The sequence below is a fragment of the Haplochromis burtoni genome, unplaced genomic scaffold (assembly GCF_018398535.1).
Source record: "Haplochromis burtoni strain Fernald_Lab_line unplaced genomic scaffold, NCSU_Asbu1 Contig_23, whole genome shotgun sequence".
Lineage (NCBI taxonomy): Eukaryota > Metazoa > Chordata > Actinopteri > Cichliformes > Cichlidae > Haplochromis > Haplochromis burtoni.
Window position 1 is genome coordinate 2,545 of NW_024582384.1, and position 20,453 is coordinate 22,997.

Consider the following 20,453-nt stretch of genomic DNA (forward strand, 5'->3'; position numbering starts at 1 on the left):
ACCAGAGCCACTGATAACATGGCAGTGCTTATAGCTGACAGCAGCAGTCTTAGCATATGTCAATGATGATGCAGGTGTCTATATTTATAGTAGTTATAGGGTACATTAATATGCAGACTGCACTGACCTGTATTACACAGATGTACAAATCAATATATTTTGATAAATAAAATTTGCTTCTGAGAACTTCAGGTGGGCTATTTATCTTTTTGTTTTCCAACTGATTGCAGACATGAAATCTGATTTAAGCTTGCACGTAACATTTTTGAGATACACATCATTGATGTTTGACTTGATGTGTATCTCAATATAATGTATCAACACTATGGCTAGAAGTTTCCAAAAATTGTTTTAATGTGTTTATTCTGGACAAAAACAAGAGAAGACGATCTCAGGATCTCTCCAAAGCATATTTCTGTCAATTTAGCTCAAAATAAATCCACAAACATGTTTGAGGCACTTGCTTTTGCGCATGCACTGCACACCCGTCTCTCTTTGCAAGAACAAACAGTAGCGGGTCATCATCCTCTGATTCAATTTTTCCTGGTGTCGGTTTTCCAATACTTTTATACCTTGGTGACATCACTCAGATTTGGTGGGAAAATGTCAAGATGAGAATGTAAAAAGTGCAATTTCAGTGACATTCTGGCACTCATTAGTTGATGTGCTTTCAGCATGTTATCCACAAGCTCAGCAAGATTCTCTGCTCTGATATTGCCAAGACAATTCTGTGCACAAATGTTTCCCATTGCTGCTTATTCAGATGGCTTTAGCAATAGTTCAGAGATTTCAGGACCAACAAAAACACCTTCTTTCACTTTGGCTGCATTTTGTGGACAGTAAACTTATTTCTTAAAGGCTAAAATGCATCACTGTTTCTGCCCAGTCATTCTAGCCGTCCAATTCTGGGAAAATCATAACTTTAAAAAAAATGGGATGAAAGAGATGAAAATGGTTTGTTAACGCACAGGTGAAACTATACCAGCAGCAAAATGCTTGTGACCAGTTTGATCTTTTAGGTACTGCTAACTACATTTTTTCATTTGCCTATCTTTTAACATATTGTAATCTTGTTGACTTGTTGTTGTCTAAATAAATCACAAAAATGAGAATTGTACACAAACCTTTGACTTTGTACAAAGTGATTTTAATTGCCTAGCTGCACCTTAATAAAAAGTCTAAAGCCATGTCAGCAGCCCTGTAAGCCTTCAGTTTTTGAACACCAACAGCAACATGCTAATGCGGTTATTATGACAAACCATTTACCGGTTTTTTTTTTTATCATCTTAGTTTAGCTTGCTACCAATGCTAGTCAATAAGCACTAAATGGCTGAAAGTATTCTCTATTTAAACCTACTTAAAGTGAAGTGCTTCACATTATAAATAAGGTTCAACAACTCAAATTGTACAAATGGATCAAACAAAAATAAAAGCAAGCCTCCACATGTAGGTCTGTGGTCAGGTCAGTTTACTGTTATAGAGAGGCATCTGGCTATGAAGACCTTTAAAAGGCATCAGCAAAATGGCAATGCATCTTGCCAATTGCAACTTCAAGAGATTGAGGCACTAAACGTAGGAGAGATAAAATATAAAACTGGGACAAGATCAGACCTAGCAGGCCAACATGTGTAGGTGGGTGACACACTGAATAAGATAAAAGAGATTTGAGGTTTGGTCTGTGGACACTCAACTCTGTCTGAGTGCCTTAAGCTTCACATCCAGCAATGCAGAGGCCTGTACGATAAGCTTATAGGTTAATATAAATCACAACCCCCCCCCCACCGACAAAATATATTAAAACTTCCATATCCTTCTAATGATGATTGACCTCTTGCAAAAATACTGGTGCTGTTTGGTTTGTGTCGAACTTGCAGCTTCTGTGAGTTTAATCAATCTGGAACTCTTTTGCTTGTTTGCAGGTTGGAGTAGCTGTGATGGATGACCAGTGTGTGTCTCATGGCAGTCCTCATCGCAGCGGAGGTCATGTCAGTACTGAGGGTCAAAAGTTGAATGTCATCAGGTGTGGGTGGCTCCGGAAGCAAGGAGGTTTTGTCAAAACGTGGCACAGTCGCTGGTTTGTGCTGAAAGGGGATCAGCTCTACTATTACAAAGATGAGGAGGAGACTAAAGCTCTGGTAAGACTGTGAATGTACTAGAAGATGAACTAACATAAAAATTGTGGCATGCACCCACACATATGCAGATGATAGTTCTCACTGTATGATGATTGAGTTTTTTTTGGATCAGACAGCTCTTTGGCTTATGACCAGACTGTATGTAAAAGATGGGTGTAGCATCTGTGAAGTTTGTTTTATGGGCTCTGAAACCTTAACCTATGCACCTAGGGTCATAAGTTATTAGCTACTGTAAGCATGGTTTGTTAGCAAGGTGCGTTCCTACAGTCATATGAAAAATGTGAGTTTTTCACAAGACTCTATGCAGTCCTGTGAAAAACTAAAAAGTAATACTTTTCTATATGTCTCCCACATCATTGTGGAGGAATTTTCGCCCACTCTTATTTACTCTAATTTACAGCATCGCTTCAGTTCATTGAAGTTTGCAGACATTTGTTTATACACAACACTCTTATGGTTCCACCACAGCATTTCAATCAGGTTGAGCTCTGGACTTTGACTGTGTCATTGCAGCACTTTAATTCTTTTATTTTTCAGCCATTCTATTGCAGACTTGATGCTGTGCTTGCATGTGCTCGATCCAGTTTTAGCAAAGCTTTAGCTATCAGACAGATGGCCTCACATGTGACTCTGGTACACAGAGGATGGTCAACTCAGTGACTGCAAGGTACCCAGGTCCTGTGGCTGCATGCCCAAATCATCACCAATCTACCGCCACGCTTGATAGTTAGTTGAGGTGTTTGTGCTAATATGCTGTTTGGTTTTCACTAAACGTGGCACTGAGTTATATGACCAGACATCTTCGGTTTGTTCCGTCCACAGAGGTTGTTGCAGAGGTTTTGTGATTTGTTCAGATCCAACTTTGCAAACATAAGCTATACTCCCATGTTCTTTTTACAGAAGAAAAAGCTTTCTCTTAGCAGCACTTCCAAACAAGGCCTACTTGGTCAGTTTTCTTCTAATTGTACTATTATGGTGTTTAACATTTAACACACTAACTGAGGCCCATAGTCTGAGATGTAGCTATTGGGTTTTCTCTCAGCTTTGCAAGGGTTTGACCTTGGAGTTAATGTTCAGGGACAATCCACATCCAAGATTGGCAGCTGTCTTGAATGTTTTCTACTTGTGATGAGTCTTTGGATGGACTTTAAATTATTTGGAAATGGTCGTATAGTCCTTCCCAGATTGATGGGCAGCAACAGTTGTTTCTCTAAGATTACTGCTGATGCCTTTTCTCCTTGCCACAACTTAAAGCTCCAGACCAGCAAACTGTCAAACATTCTGTTTTATAGCAGTAGTTACATTTCATGATCAAAAGATCAAGTGCATTTGATTAGCAGCACCTGGCTGTTACTTACCTTCTTGACACCAATAGAAGCAGTTTTGTTTTTTGTTTAACAGGACTGCATAAAGTCTTGTGAAAAAGGGAAGCGTATGGGTGTTTCACACAGATGGATACATGCTGATAGTTCCTAAGTAAGATACAAATACAATAAAAGCATTTACTCAAAGCAGCTTGCAACTGCCACTAATGATAATTCTAAGCCTCGGTGAAATTGAAGCCAACCCTCTAGAGCCGTCACAAGTGGTGATATTACTTTTCTTACTCAATCTAATGGGCCAGCCTCAATATAAAATGATGGCTGGCATACAGTGCGTCGCTATGAAGTCAGCCATTCAACAGTGGGAAATGTGCTGGAGATGTTTTGCTCATTTTAACATTACGATCAGATATGAATCTAAATATGTACTCTAAGCCCTGCTGTGGTGAAGTGTCCGTTTGTGCTTTCTGTATTTGCTGTATTTACTCTCAGCACCACCATATTTCTTGTAGATACATGCTACAGTATAGCCAGGTGAGATGATAACATCGAGCTGTGGTTCAAATGAGGTTGTTTTGACTCTCAAACCAAACTGTTTTCAGTTTGTCTTTATGGAAACACACACACACACACACACACACACACACACACACACAAATGGCTATCCTGAAATGAGAAGAGACAATGAGTAACACGAGTTTTATGGCTATCTCTAACATTACTGTAACAAGGAACTCCCTCTCACTTAGCATGTGCAGACTGGAAAAAGAAGCTGCCAAAATACAGTGAAAGAGAGCGAACATTGATTCCACAAGTTTAGTTCAGTAAGAAACTTGTTTCATTTCTTGAATTTGATGAAAGAGTCAATAGTCTTTTCTTGGCTGTCAAATACAATGACGCTGGATAGCAACTTGTTATTAAATACTAGTTCATAAATACTCTGAGAGTGTGTTTTATGAGTAGCTTGTCACGTCATATTCCTATCATGCCTTTAATCTTTATATCGGTTAGCAGATGTTTCGTGTTTTGTTTTTTTCCTCTTTGCAGTTATTTTACACCAGAGCTCACTCCTAATTGGCAAATACACAAAAGACCACATCCTTTTGTAATATTTATTCCTACCAAACAATATCTCCTTTTTTTTCCTGTGGAAACTTGATCACTTGTGCACAATTGAAATCTTTATTCTGCTCATCTACCCACACTTCTTTGCCTGGCCAATTTCCCAGGAAACTGAGCCTCAGCCAAACCCAAGAAACAGCAGCAGCAGAAGTCTCTAAAGGTTAAAGCTCCAGACCTGAAGGTGGGCCACAGGCCAGATACAGGGGGAGGAGAGATTTTCTTTCTTTTTTTCTGGGAAGGCCAGGTTTTGAAGCTGTGTCAAAAAAAAGAGAGAAAACAGTTTTCCTGAAACAACTTGATAATTATATTTATCACCATGTTCTCAGAGAACTTATTTGTAATGTCCCTACAACTCCATCTACCTGTGGAATACTCTTCTTTGGTTAGCAACTTTCCATTCTTGCCCTACTTCTAAAGCTGTAATAAATTTCAGCTACTTTTTTTTTTGCAGAGAATGGGAAATTTCTAGTGAAACTAGGTCAGGTACAGAGGAGTGTGCTCAAAGTCCTCAAATCTCCATGACCTCCAAAGCAGAGAAGCATGTAAGAGCACAAACAGAACACTCCAAAAAGACAGCGTACTGAACAGAATACAAGATAACCAGTGTAGCATTTCCAACATCCCAAAAAGGAGGAATACCAGCGGGACAGAGAGGAGACAGAAAACTGTCAGAAACAGGTTTGGTTTTGCTTTTTGTGCCTCGAACGCTGATGTTTAAGATCAGGGCAAAGACACAAACACACAAGGTGCACTAAGATCCTCCACTTTACTTAGACTATATGTGGTGGAGTAATATCTACCCACGCTAACCTATTAGCCACATCCAACAGAGACGCAACTGATTAATTCTCTGACATGCTGTGATCTCTCCATTACCCATCACATTAGCCTAATTGCTGCTACCTCAGAGGACACATGAACATGTGCTACTTTCTGTTGGCTAACAATTTGTTGAACGATTAGACAGGAAAAAATTACATATTTAACTAGTTTCTGGCACAAACTGAATCTACATTTTTGAAAACAAAAAGCATTCATTATGCTATTCACATATAAATATAAAGTCTCACAATAAATGAATTTAAAGTACGCACAGTTTAAAAAAATAAAGGCGGGGGGACAAGTTTGGAAAATAGCAGCATTTAGACATAATGGACTGCTTTATCTTTACTTACAGTGGCACAACGTGCTAGCACTGCACTCTTAAGCAGTAAATATTAGTTGCTAATATTATGAAGAATTATGGGGAGGTTTTAACACGGAGACTTACCAGAAAAGTTGGCAAGTGATTGCTTGTAATTATGTAACTAATCACAGTATGACTTTTCTGTCCATCTTAGGCAGAGTGCTAGGTTTCAGTGTCTATTTTTGATACTGAAAGCCTAACAGTATTTATGATTAGTGCCTCTAATCCTGTTGTTACTCTAACCAAACAGCTCGAGTTGTCATATCAGTCCTTAATCCTGCAAGAACATTGGGGGGGGTTTGGCTCTTGGGACCACTAGAGTCAAGTTAGAACCATAATGCCACCAGTTAAACTAGCATTACCTGACTGGTTGTAAGTCGTAGCTGGCTGTTGCTGGCAGTAACTATGAAAATGATTGCTAAACTCCTAGTCACACTGTCGAGCGGTCAGTGACGCTAGGGGAAAAAAATGTGTAATACCCAACCGGTTGGCAAGCGGTTGCTGGAGGTTGTTTGCTGTTGCTACGTGAAACTGGTAGCAAAGAGGTAAACTATGCTGCACCAAAAACCTCCTTGAGATGGCTTTGGCGGCTAGCAGATTGCCATGGTAACCCTTACTTTGCTGACTTGTCTCCAAATACTCACTAGATACTCACTAAGTGGAAGTGAAACTGTGAGAACAATTTTCCTTCAAAGTAAAAATTTGTACTCTTTGAAACAGGTTGGTTTCAGTGGTAAAGCACAACTTTTACTTTGGAAGTGAAGATTCCCCGATTCTGGTTTAAGTCGCTCTCTTCATAGCTTCTCTGCTGCTCTGCAAGCACCTGTCTTTGCAGCCAACTCGGTGTCCGCCATGCAACCTGTTTTTACAGATCTCGATGGAGTAGTTGGGTCTTTTGAGATTCAATTCTGAAAGTCAAAGCTTAAATAGCTAAACTTGGAATAATCTTTTCAATTATGAAGTCAGAAAGCTGTAGAAAAAACATCAAGTAATAAATAAAAAAAACAAAAAATGGGATTTCCTCAGAATGGCTGTAACATGTCATCATGTGTGATGCACTAGGACTTTATACCTGACATACCATTGTTTTGTTTTCATGCAGTGAACATTTTATAACATTTGTTTGATTTCCAATACTGCAACTCATAAGAATTCTGATGTTTTTAGATACTGTAACATTATCTGAAAAATTACTGCTGATGTAGGCAAACATGTTGATGCTATACAGTTAGGCCAAACCTCTCTGAGTAACAGGAGGAATCCGAAGAATGGGCGTCAGATGGAGGTGAAGGGTCACGGAAAAGCATGGGTACAGGGTACAGCACGTGTAGGATTAGTGTCAACATGCCATCTGCCTGCACTTACTCGTCTATGAAGGAATACACACGCACAAGCCCGCATGTACACACTCGCATTCTTAGATGCACACATGCATTACTCGGATTTCATCTGGCTGAGCCATAAACAAAGACGCTATTCATGCGGTGGGTGAGATTGTATGGTTATTGTAATTCAAACCACTCAGCCTTGTATCTATGCGCCAGGGAAAGTAGCATTGTGAATGAATGAGAGAATTGAATTAATACATTGAAATGATTTAATGTTTTAAGAAATGAAAGACATTAAAATTTCATAAGTTTATTATGATTTTAGCTGCTGCACGTCTTACAAGTTAGTTAATATTCATAGCATGTAGGGGGCACTTCTGGAGGCAGACGAAATGAGAAGTAGCTGGATTTAATAAGAAATTGCATCATATCAATAATGTAGCAGTGCAGTTGTGTACTAAAAGTCCTTTTGTTTTCCCTGCTTAAGCTGAAAACCATTTGACCTTTGCATTTAACTGGAGTAAATAAAACGCCATTGCAGTTCAGTAATTTTTCATTCTGCAACACTGTGTTACTGCTGATTTGACGACAATAGTAACTCTGTAGCCCTCGTTTGACATTGACAAAGAGGTTTTTGAGGCATCACAAAGTAATAAAAGCTTTTTATAGCAGGCAGGGTTCCAGCCAGTCACGTCAGAACCAGAGCAGATCTGATTTGCATTATATTTGAATGTATGAGGCATGTGAACCAAGAAGTGGACATTATCAAGACACCCTTGTGTGAACAAAATGAAAAGCATTGCTGACATCATCCTCTGGTAATAGACAAAAAATTTCCATTAAAGTGGTTCAATAAGTTTGCATGCATGGGCGTCTCTTTAAAATTACGGATGGGCAATAATATTAAGGCAAAGACATTTCCTTTAGCCTAAATATATTAAAGCATGAAAAAAGTTTATCATTAATAGAAGGCAGCCCCGTCCATTAGTATTCCTAGGCTGCATATACTGGATAGAAGTTATTTCCTTTAACTCCTGTAGGGTGACTGCATGTCTAATAAGCTCTGCAGTGATGGATGAAGAAGTCAATTAAGTCTCACTGGACTTGCAACAAGTTCCTGTAAGTTTTGTAGCCTAAGGACTTTTTCTATTTCTAATACCTGATGGTGCAAGAGGGTAAAACAGCGAATTTAAGGTGTGTGCAGATGTAGTGGTATTTGTATTGCTGGAGCAAAGCAGCTGTATGGAATATTTACTCACGTCGAATCCCAACTCACTAAAAAACTGAACTGCAGAGCTTCTTGTTCTGTCTGTCTTAGAATGCTTCACTTTTCATTGGTCATAACACAGTACAGTAAGCACTGGCTCACATCTGTTGACTCATTATATTTAATTTATAGCTGTATCTTAACAATGAATTTGTAGATAAAAGGTGTGATTCACATTGATACTCCTAGTGATACATTGTTATTTTGTCCAAAGTAAGGAGTCGATGGTTTACATTCAGTTCTAGACTGCAGCAGTATTCTGTAGTTTGCATGATGACTTGTCTGCAAACATTTGCCCTTTTAATGAATGAGGTGCAGTGAAACTTGAGGAAGGTCAATGCAAACCACTAACGGAAAAATTGGTCTTCCAAATAAAAGTTGAGCATTAGCACCACAATCAATCAACATTTCAAAATGAGCAAACTATGAGCAACTGTAGCAACCTGCTAGCAATCAAAGTAACCACAAGGAAAGGGGAACTACTAGCAACCACCTGCCAACCAGCTGGGGAACACAAACTTTCCCTAATGGCTGGTGGTTTAGAAATGGATTTCATAACAACAGAAACTACTACTTGGGAAATAAGATTTGCCTGTGTGACTGAGACATAACTTAATGGGGCGAGATACACAAATATTCCCCCTCAGTAAATTATTAAAATAAATGTGCAAAAACTGATTTTATAAAGTTTTTAACAGTTTTAGCACCTGTTTACATTAATGAATGTTGATTAGCTGATGTTCTGTATAATTTAGAGAACTCTCATTGATCTGGTTTCCCATGAATGAATAATAATGAATGGGTAAGCAAACATGTGGACAAGCTAACACACATTTTACATATGCTAACCACACGCGCTTTGTGTGAAGGTCATTGTTCAGTCAGAGCAAGGACCTGCTGGACAAAAATCCATATCAACAATATCAGGTTATAACATATTCCTCCCACCTGTCTCCTCTAGGACCCCCGAAAGAGATTTGAGGGCAGAATCGGATATCAGATATACTGAAAACTGGTCTTCACCTGTGGATGGTTTAAAGACTTTCTTTCTGCCTTTCACCTTAATAGGTTTAATTGGTATTTGCTCATTTTAACTTTGCTTTGCTGGGAGATTTTAAATCAAAATACTTGTAACCAATATCGAAACTCTTGCTTCTTTCTGCTTCCTCTGCCGTTATTAAGCAGAAATGCCATCCCATTTTCTCTGCATTCTTTTGGAATTTATACATCGAGTTCATCATCTTCACGTCTGCCTAGTGAAGCTTGCAGTGTCAAATAAATCAAAACCATGCTTTGGTGGCTTTGGCCTAAAACCCGAATCAAGTTTCAGTCAGATAATTAATGCCATCAACTTTAGAGCTTAACAGTCAGCCGCTTGAATTGCTTTAACTTTAAATCTGACCTTGCTGACACAACTTTGAAGTCAAGCCGACTCCTGTCACGCATGTCACTTTTTCAGGGGCTGTTCTCTCTGCCTTCATTCTTACTTTCTTCTGTTTTTGAGAGCTGAAATATATGAAGTCACACTCATGAACATTTTACATACAGCTCAGCTCACAGCACTGCCAATCTGTATTACATTTGCATTGAGAAATAATACTAAAAAGTGCTAACTTCTTCTTTTTTAAAAAAAAAATTGAAGCTATCTCAGTGGTGTTTAAATTTATGCACAGCTATGTCTTTTTTAGTCTTGAGCATGTTCGTACTTGTACATATATCATTCACATATCTCTGGAACCGTATGTTACTCTGTTTTCTCAGTATGCCATGTTATCTCTTTCAGTTGTCATAGTTTGACTTTTTTATCTATTGATCTGACAAATATGATCTGTATAGAGGATAAAATCAGTATGGGCAACGTGCCGCTGACCTCATTTCCATCTGCCTCATTCATTTCCTGTGGTACTCCAAACCACACATGTTATCAGTTTATCTTCTATGATACACTCTAAAGGCTTTATAGGTCCTTCATAGTATACACTTATCTTCAAGTCCTGGGAAAGGCCATCTTGTAAGAATTCTGGTAATCTGCTTTGAGCTGTCTGAAACCTTTACGCATCTGCTTGTCTCATTTGTTTAATAGAACAAAGCTGTGATAGTGAAGCTTGATTTGTGGGCTGTAGACAGCTTTTGATTTTCCTGCTGTCGGGGCATCCAGAGGAGGATATTGGTAACAGATTACACGTAGGAGACATCCAAACTGTAGTACAAGCATAGCTGATGAGCAGGGATATGTCTTCTCTGTGGTTGGTGCAGCTGTATTCTGTTTTTTTCTCTCTGTCTACTTAACAGTGGAATATATAATGCGCTGCAGTACAAGGACTATATTGAGGGCTATAGCTGCAAAGTAATTTCACAGGAAAATGGTTGAACAGGAAAATACCTTCTGCCTTTGTGGTTTGTAGACTTTGCAAGCCAAATATATCCTGCACCTGTGTTCTAGTGTTAAAGGTATAGATACAGAGAACACTCTGCAACAGGATGTTAAGGCAGACCTGATTCCTGAATGGACTGAAACATAAGATACAATCTTTTTCCTATTATTCGCTGGTATTATTGTGCATTATCTCATTCTAATGCCTTGGCTTGTTTTAGCAACATGATGCAAAGACAGGTGTATGACTAATTACCTTAAATTAGACCCTGTAACTTAATACAAGGTAGCTGTCATAAATGTTGTTAATGCTTGCTTTGAAGTCAGTCTTTTTGTAAATGAACTGCAATTAACGATACGAAGAGGCTCCTTTGCCAACTTCTTGTGATTTTTCTTCAGCTTATGAAGATGGAGGACAAGTTTGACTTCAGCAGCATGTTCTTGCAATGTGGGCGTATTTTTAGGTCTTTGCAAAAGAAAAACGCATAAACTAATGATGTTGTCTGACTTTAATAGGGTTACATAATGAAATTGCTGCTTTAATGAGGTTAAGTAATGTCACTGACAGACAGCCTACACTGTTGAGGAAAACAGTTGTTAGAGTTGTTTTGTGGATCCTGGAAATGATTTTGTGATGCAAACAGTTATTAGATATGATCTTGTGCAACTGTGTATGTAGCCTATAAAAAGTATTTTTTTTACTTTACTTTATTTTACCATAGTTTTACCATAGTTGATGGAGTACACCTGTAAAATGTAACTTGTGTGTACTGTTTGCTTTTCAGTGTTTCCTTATGTTCCCTGGAAGTGATGATAATGTAATTTGCAGTTACTGCTTTTCCTAAAAGTATTGTTACTTTAGGCAGAAAATACTTTACTCTATATAACTTTGGTTATGTGTTGTAAGCTCTATGGATATGATAAAAGGTATTCAGCAGCAACAGCAGTGACAGGTATTCTTAAAATTAAATGGCAGGGCGTAGTGTATGCCTTTGTGGGAATTTACTGTTAGTGGCATGACATGTTTTTAAATGGCCCTGAGCTTGTGGTAAGCAGACATGCTACTGTCCCTGCTGGTCCATATTTTCCACCCCTATAGCTCCGTTCTATACTTTATTAAAACCTGTGATTGATATCTCAGTTCTAACAAAAACTACAGTGTTTATACATTTTCAGACTAATTTTATACTATTATTAAAGATAATAGCTTAAAATCCGTAGGTAACTTTTCCAGCAATCGGATGCATTGCATCTAACATACGGTTGTTTTTTAACCATTAAATCGCCCTTGCTTTGTAATTCACCAATTTAGGTTCCCTGTGGTAATTTCAGTCTATCATTTATCCTGTCTAATTTCTCATATTACTCACCCAACGTTAATTTGACAAGTAAATAAAAATTAATGAAGAAGTTTCCCATTTCCCTCTAGTTAACTGGCATATTAATATTTATGAGGGTTATGCAGTCAAAGTTGGTGGTTTTTATTATATAGTTGCTTTTGAATGTGGGACAGTGCAAGAAATACCTGTTGTGTAACAGTGGAATAGTGACATTTATTGCATTATTGAACCTTGCAGCAGGAAAAACATTAGTAACTCTTTGCCCCTTAAAAAAACTAGAACCAGAAATGGTGAAGAATAAATACATAAGGTCAAATTAATGGATGCATATGGTACTCTAGAAAGGCAGACCAGTTGTAGGTCTCCAGCTAAGCTCCAGCTGAGTTTGATTTGCTGTAAAAGGTTAGCCAGGCTGGAGAACACTAATTATTGTCTACAAAGTCAGTTGAACAACAAGACAAATAATGAATTACCTGTTGCACCAAAAACAGATGGCAGCTTGACTTCACTCTTAAGCTTTTATCTGGAGCAGTTGATTCTTCTCACCAGCTTTGAATGATTCCTTCGTGTTATGCAGTGATTCTGAGAAAGTATTTCAATATTTTATTAATAGTAGTATTGATATTATTATCAGTAGTAGTATTTAGATTTTAAATATTTTGTTTATATTAAGTTTGAAATATTATTTTTTTTCCTATTTTATTTCACTCTCAAAGCTTTTATATCATACCCTCATCTGACACTTAATTATAACAAATTCAACTATGTCATTGCATTTAGCTATGTAGATGTGGTCAAGACGACCTGGTGAAGTTCAAACTGGGCATTAGGATGGGTAATTTAAGGTACTCTGAACATGGTGGTGTTGTTGGTGATGTGAGCAGGTTATATGTACAGAAGGCTTTGCATATTTCAGAAACTGGTGATCTACTGGGATTTTCCAGCACAACAATCTTTAGGATTTACAGAGAATGGTTCAAAACAGAGAAAATATCCAGTAAGCAGCAGTTCTCTGGGTGAAAATGCCTTGCTGGTGCTAGAGGTTGGAGGAGAATGGCCCGACTACTGAAGAGGTATGCAGGAGAGCATCTCTGAGAAGGCACTGAATCGGGAAGCAGAAGACCACATTGTTGCACCTTGTTGAATCCATGGCATTAAAAATTGAGGCAATGTAGCTGTTTTCAGAAAAAGAAATCTCACTGCACCTTACCTAGTACGAATCCTAAAAGACTGGTACTATGATAGCACTTGTGTGGTGATTATTAGGCTGGTAAAGTCACAGATATTTGCTCGTTCCTTTTAATTTACTGAAGAAGCCAGAGGTAATTAATGAGACAGCCAATGGTAAGGGGCACAGAGAGGACATTCACCCTATAACCTCAATAAAAACAAACATGGCACATCAGCAGGAGTAAGCTGTTGGGTTTATGACCAACAAATCAATGTCACATGTGGAAGGTAATAGCTGCAGTTTTTACAGGCTGATCTGACCAGCAGGACCAACTGAAATTTCTGTACTCTCTTCCATTAAATGGAAAAAAGGCCGCAGTCAGTGTTCTTGTATTTGCTTGCAGTCTCAGAAAACACATGAAATTAGATTTCAGTTGGAGGACACTGTTGGACGCAGCCTCAGAAAAAGCCTCCTGGAGGCTGAGCTGCTGCTTACAAGCCTGAGCCTCCTGCTGTTGCTATGCTCATATGGATTTCTCGGAGTCACTTTTGTCCCATATGTGTGTGCGTGGCTTTTTGTTTGGGAATAAAAGATAATTGGTTTTGTGTCATTGCACCGATTCCAAAAGTGACCTCATTCCACTTAACAACAATGTAAAAATGCACAAAACACCCCGAAATAGGTTGGGTTTTTGTCTCGCGCTGGGTTGGGCCTGGCAAACGTGCTCTTTGCTGGGTAAATATTACTCTGCCTGCGGTTGGGTTTGTCTGCAGCAAACAACAGGCCACCAGGGAGGATGCATGGAAAGTGTGGCTGCGGCTTAAAATGGAGGAGAGGAGTATCTGTGGTGTTGTGGTTTTACGTTATAGAAAGGCTTAACAGGCCCTTGTCTTTTTTTCTGGGTTTTTTTAAATGTGACACGCATTTTTTTTAAAAATCTCTCCTCAAATGCACACTGTTTATCTAAATCGTCTCTCATTTCCCTCAAACTAAAACAATGTTTACGAAAGGAACCTCTTGAAAAACCTTTTAATCCTGATATATTGAAGCTAGTCATATTGTCTTGCTGACAGCCACATCACTCGAGTCCATTCCTTTATTTCCCTCTCTTTTGAACATCTTTATAGCCTCCTTCAAAGCGCTTCATCTGGGGCCTCAGGTAGGGTTTCAACTTCCTGATTGTCACAGTTATGGCTCATTAAAAAGTCCCCTTTTCTCTCTGCGAGCAGGAAGGAAACTGACTCTTTCTCTGATCATGTTAATGTGCACAAGTCCTGAGTACTGACGTTGTCACTTCTGCACATCTTGTCTGCGTTAGCATTAACCCACAAAGGGGTCACTTTAATGACTGTCAGATGCTGCACTGTGCCATTGATGTCCAACTTGTTAATGAACACAAGAAGTCACTGAATCAGTTGGAAAGGACGAGGTAATCTGAAAAGAATATTCAACCACATAATAATTAATGGCACTAGTCTGTCATTCTGTAAGAAATACCTTATGTAAGCACCTGGCTGCTAGTTGGTAAGTTTACTAAACTGCATGAATTTATGGTGCAGTATCATTTGTGAAGCCAGTGTCATGGTCCTGGGGCTTGGATCCAGAGTTTTGAGTTTTTGGATTTCTTTACTACTTAGTGTGTTCTGTTGGTTTTCATTGTTCTTAGGTTTTCTGATTGAGTTATATATTTATTTATTTGCCTCTTCTCAAGTCTCTTACTGCTGGTGTTTGTTATTTGTTGAGTTCTGATATAGTACTCTGCAAAGGTCTTGAGCCACGCCTTGTTTCTTTACATTTTGCTGCCAGGAAATCAGACTTTTTTTTCTTTTCTTTTTTTTTTTAAGCGGTCTTGAGCAATAGTTCACCAAATGTTCTCTTGTTGAAATATTTAACACTGACCTATGAATCGTACAAGCATAAAACTGCCACCTAATTCAAGAGATTCACCAGTGTTGTGTCTACACATAACAGTCAACGTGACAAAGAAGCAAAGTAAATTCTGCCTTTAGGCACTTTGTGATAAACAGTCTGTTGCAAAAACACATACTTTGTTTCAATTTCTTTCGGTGAATCTACAAAAAAATGGCAAATATAACACAATTTGACAGGCATGAAACAGTTTATCTGCACCGAGAAAGTGATTTTTAAAACACTATTATCTGAAAACCTGTAATATATCAGCATGGTGTCATTATAAATTTTAGGAAATTGAACAAGTAGAGGAAAAACGAAGTGTTAGGCTTTAAAAACTATCTGCAGCAGATGAACAGTGTCTGAAAGTCATGTCCTTAAGAAATAGGAAAGCAAAATCAGAAAAGACCTGACACAGGACCTGAGAGATGCATTATGTGTCTTGTTACACTGATCAGGCATACCATTCTGACAACTGACAGATGAATTGAAGAACACTGATTATCTCTTTGTCATAGGACATGTTAGCAGATGGTATATATTAAGGACCGAGTGAACATTTTGTCCTTAGAATTAATGTGTTAGAAGCAGGGGAAAAGGGCAAGGATAAGGATTTGAGTGTCTGACAAGGGCCAAATCATGATAGCTAGAGAACTGGGTCAGAGCATCACCAAATCTGAGCTCTCGCAGGGTGTTCCCAATCTGTAGTGGATCAAAAGTTGTCCAAGGAAGGAACAGTCGTGAACCAGCGATACAGTCATAGGTGGTCAAGGCTCAATGATCCACAGCGGGAGCAGAGGCTAGCATGTGTGGTCTGATCCAGAAGATGAGTTACTGTAGCTCAAATAGCTGAAACAGGTCGTGCTGGTTCTGATGGAAAGGCGTCAGAATACACAAAGCCAAAGACCTGTCAGGGTGCTCATGCTGACTTCTGTTTACTGCCATATGCACTAACAATGGGCACCAAAGAGCAATGGAAGAAGATGGCCTGGTCTGATGACTCACGTTTGTTTCACATCATGTGGACGGTCAGGTGCCTCTTTTAGCCGGGGAACACCTAGCACCAGGGTGTGCTATGGGAAGAAAGCCGATGGAGGCAATGTGATGCTTTGGGGACTGTTATGCTGGGATCCTGTCATCCATGTGGATGTCACTTTGACACGTACCACCTACCTAATCATGGTTTCACACCATGGGCACCATTTCATTGGAGACTGTATTCTTTGATGGCTGTGGCCTCTTTCAGCAGGATAGCGTGCCCTGCCAAAAAGTTAAAACTTGCAGGACAAAGGATCTGTCTGAAACATCGTGGTGCCAGATGCTGGAGTTGATTCCTCGATGGGTCAGGGCTGTTTTGGCAGCAAAAGGGGGACCAACACATATTAGCCAGGTGGTGTAATTTAAGTTAGTTTACCCATGTTAGTATTTTCACATTCAGTTTCCTCTTTGCAGTTCAAGTCATGTTTCTTCCCTGTTTTATATTGATATACTTTTCCCCTTCTAGTCCTAGTTTTAATACTTCTGTCCCAATTTAGCTTCAACTTCCACTTTGTTAAAGTTATCTGTGCTAAGTTGCTTCAGTGTTTCCTTCTCAGTTCCTCCCTCTGGCTTGTTCGGAGTTTATGCCTTGTTCCTTTGTGTTTCCTAATTATGGTAAATGGAACAGTTCTTATAAAGTGTTTTTCTACTCCACTGAAACACTCATAGTGCTTTATACAACATACAACATTCACACAAGTACTTTTTTTTCTATGCTTAACATTCACACACAGAGCAACTTAGGGTTAGTATCTTCCCCAAAGATATTTGGCATGCAGAGTGTCAGGGATCAAACCACCAACCTTCCAATTAGTAGATGACCTGCTCTACCACCCCAAAGTTCTGTGTTGTCAGATGCAGATGATTGGGTTAGGATTAGTCTCCTTTTGTTACTTCCTGTTAGACTTTGAAGTCTGGTTTTCCATTATGGTTTGCGTTAGTTCTACCTTGTGATAGTCCTTGTTTTGTTTTTTTTAAGTGTGCTCACCTGTGTTCCTCTCTCCTGTTTCCCATCTGTAATCAGTCTATGATTAAACAGCTCAGTCTTCAGCTGTGCTCTGCCATGGTGTTTATGGTAAGCACTTTGTGTCTGCTTTCATGTCTCCGAGTAACCTTTTCTTATGGGAGCTTGCTTCCTGCCTCCTTCCATTTGGGCCGTCTCACAACATAACCTATGACTAAAAATGAGAAGAAATTATATAGAAATGGTAAAACTGCAAGAGTCTAATAACCAAAGCCCTTTATAGTTTACAGTGGAAATCTGTTTTTTGCTGGTATTTGAATTGAGTAATAAATGTATTATTAGTCATTTCTGCTAGTTCAGAAAAAAGTCAAGGAGCCCTTAAATGCCCAGCGGAGCTGAAGAGAACATTAAAACCTATCTGAAATGTGCTGTAGACATGAAATTTAATATTGTCAGATTGTTTACACTGAAGTTTAGATGATATTTTATGCAATTTTCATCTGCAAACTAAAATCTGTAACTCTGGAATAATTACTGTAAATGTGTTGGATTTTCACCTTTTGAATAAGTGAATGGGTATATTAAAGTACCACACAGGTACTTATATACTATAAAACATTACATTTGTAATCTGGTCAAATGAAATTTAATTGATTGGTATACATTTAGTTTACACCAAGCATATTTTATGATTAATTATTTGAGTGAATAAACTTGAAATTTTTCAGTGGCATTTTACTCAAAATGATTGTTTCATGTTTAGGAGGGCAAATAACCCTTTGTTGTTGTTGTTGTTGTTGTTGTTGTTGTTTTGTTTTGGGGGTTTTTAGTGGGATAATTCAACTCATTCTCAAAGGAAGAAAGACACATACAGATCCTCTAATGGTCAGCCTGTGTGTCATAGTGACTCCATCCATCCTTTATATACAGTCTATGACTAGAACAGCTGACTAATTTTGTAGTCTGGGCAGGGAAGTGAACTGATATCATCATTAAGCACTAATACTGATCAACAGATTTCACAAAAAAAGCTTTGAGCATTCATCTGGACTGTGTCAAAAAACATTACCTGCTAAAAAATAACTAACATTTATAAACCAAAAGCAGTAAATGTTGTTTTGTGTGGTCTAAAAATTGCTTCTGTTCTTTATTTTCCACAGGGAGCCATTTTTTTACGTGGAAACAAAGTTACAGAGCATCCAAGCAGCGGCGACGAAGGGGGAAAATTTCTTTTCGAGGTCATTCCAGGTAGGATGAGATTACAGCAATTTAATCACTGCTGTTTTTACTGAGGACAGAATGGTGAAAGCAATCTTTACTTGGCAGCAGAAGGAACAAAACCATGAGGTTAACTGTTTGCTTGCCTTCTACTGGGGATTTGCTAAGGGATCACAGTGAGGTCTTTACCTCGTCTGTCTGTTTTTACATAACATTATGGGCTTTATTTCATGATCCGTTTTTACTGTTAAGCTTTTTTAATATACAGATTTCCATTTTATTTTTTTTCTTTATTTTGGCTTGAATGCAACAAAAGAGAGCATTAAAAAAAAGACAACAACCATGGATTATTAGACTGTTAATGCTGTATGTGCCGAGGATGCCCCGTAGAACAATAACAGGAATAAATGTGACGTTTTGTATGTTTTCCTATATAACTATTTTTTTTTCTTATCTAGATGACAGTCATTTACACATATCGTTACAATTTCTGTAGCTTCAATCAGAGGCTAATTCAAACTCGTACAACATGTGAAAACGTGGTTAAGCACAGCATGAAGGAAATGTGGGATATTTTCCCAGGCTGGAATGTGAGCTTATGGAATAGATATTTAAAAGGCACGTTCACAGGGGGAAAACAGACGCAGCTGTTAAAAGATACAGTAGCAGAGTGCATCAACAGCCCCAGTTGATCTTAAAAACCCAGTAGAAAACACCGGATGTATGCTATAAGCACTCATACTTTATTTGTGTTAGTCTTTTCCCTGATGTGTATCCAGTTGAGTGTCCCTCAGAGGAAACCAAAGTATAATTGCCAAGACTTTTTCTTTCTCACTGAACACACACGCAAACCAAGCAGATAGTGGTACAAGTATTGGGGTAATAGGGGTCAATATGTGTGTGTTACAGGGTGTTTGAAAAAATCTCGATGGTGTTCTTGTCGTTTCATTGCTGGCTGTCTAACACTTTCAACGTCAGACGAGGATTAAGCGCTCCCTGCAGAGATCAGTTCATTTGCTACTCTTTCATTCAGTATTCACATTTCAGTTGGAGAAGTGAACTTTTGAATAATACTACTGTTTTGCAACCGTGCAACAATTTCATTTGATTCTGCGTTTCACGTTGTATTTGCTGTTTCTTGAATAGTATGATGCAACAGGAGTGAAACAAAAAGGATTTCTCAATATAAAGCCACAGTGAGCATCTAAAAGTTTGCTCACAATGTAATTTGATGCTATTTGCATTCAGCGAGCACGCAGATATAAGCTGGGAGACTTGTTGAGGCACACTGAGAGTGGACTTAAGCTGGTAATTCACACAGCAGCTAGCGTGAGACTTTTCAAACTTCTGCAAAAGGCTAACTGAAACTGGGCTTGGAGGAGGGCACAGTGACTCAGTGAGACATGTAAGGGAAGTCTTACATCTTACCTCAGCACAAATTTCCTATCTGATCATCAGGCATGAGAATATGGGGCTTACACTCCCTGCATGGGAAGGGTTTTGATTGTGGAAGCCAGGCGAGAGGCAAACAAGCAGAGGTCGTCTTAAGTGTGGGTGACTTCAGCAGCATGGTGTCAAACAGATGAAGAACTGAAAGTGTGCATAAAGGGCTGGTGCAAGATTCATTTTCTTTTTTTCTTTTTTTTTGAAAATGCTACAATTATCAAAAAAATTATTATCTTTCTTTTCTTCTGGACACACAAGTTCAAGTCTCTTAAAAACAGCTTTAGCATCGGGCTGAGCAGTTAAAAACATAAACCTGTCTTTCTAAATCCGGGGTGCATTTCAGCTGTGAAAAAATGTGAAATGAAAGTTTTGTGTATCACACTTCACTATTGCTGATTCGACACCAGTTTTCAGCATTAGACAAATTAGCTTATTGTCATTTCTAGCCGAGAACTGCTAAAAATCAGAAACCAATTCGATTGCTTCGACAACTTTTAAGTCCACGTGGGCCAAAGCTGCCGTATTTTATTGTTTTCATTTTAGGCATCGTTAAGAAGAAGAACAGTTACTGGTTATGTGTTTAAACATATAATTTTCTTTTTAGAAAATATGTGGTACATTTCTTCCAGTC

The 20,453-nt window shown here is 38.6% G+C and overlaps 1 protein-coding gene across 1 annotated transcript in view; it reads left to right on the forward strand.

Moving 5' to 3' along the window:
- The first annotated feature begins 1,888 nt into the window (after nt 1–1,888).
- arhgap24 (Rho GTPase activating protein 24) overlaps nt 1,889–20,453 on the forward strand; it is a 66,142-nt gene continuing 47,577 nt past the window's right edge. Inside the window, exons 1-2 of the mRNA XM_005917354.2 lie at nt 1,889–2,135; nt 18,319–18,406. Coding sequence (XP_005917416.1) covers nt 1,935–2,135; nt 18,319–18,406 — 289 coding nt within the window. The 5' untranslated portion in view covers nt 1,889–1,934. The remainder of the gene's footprint in view (nt 2,136–18,318; nt 18,407–20,453) is intronic.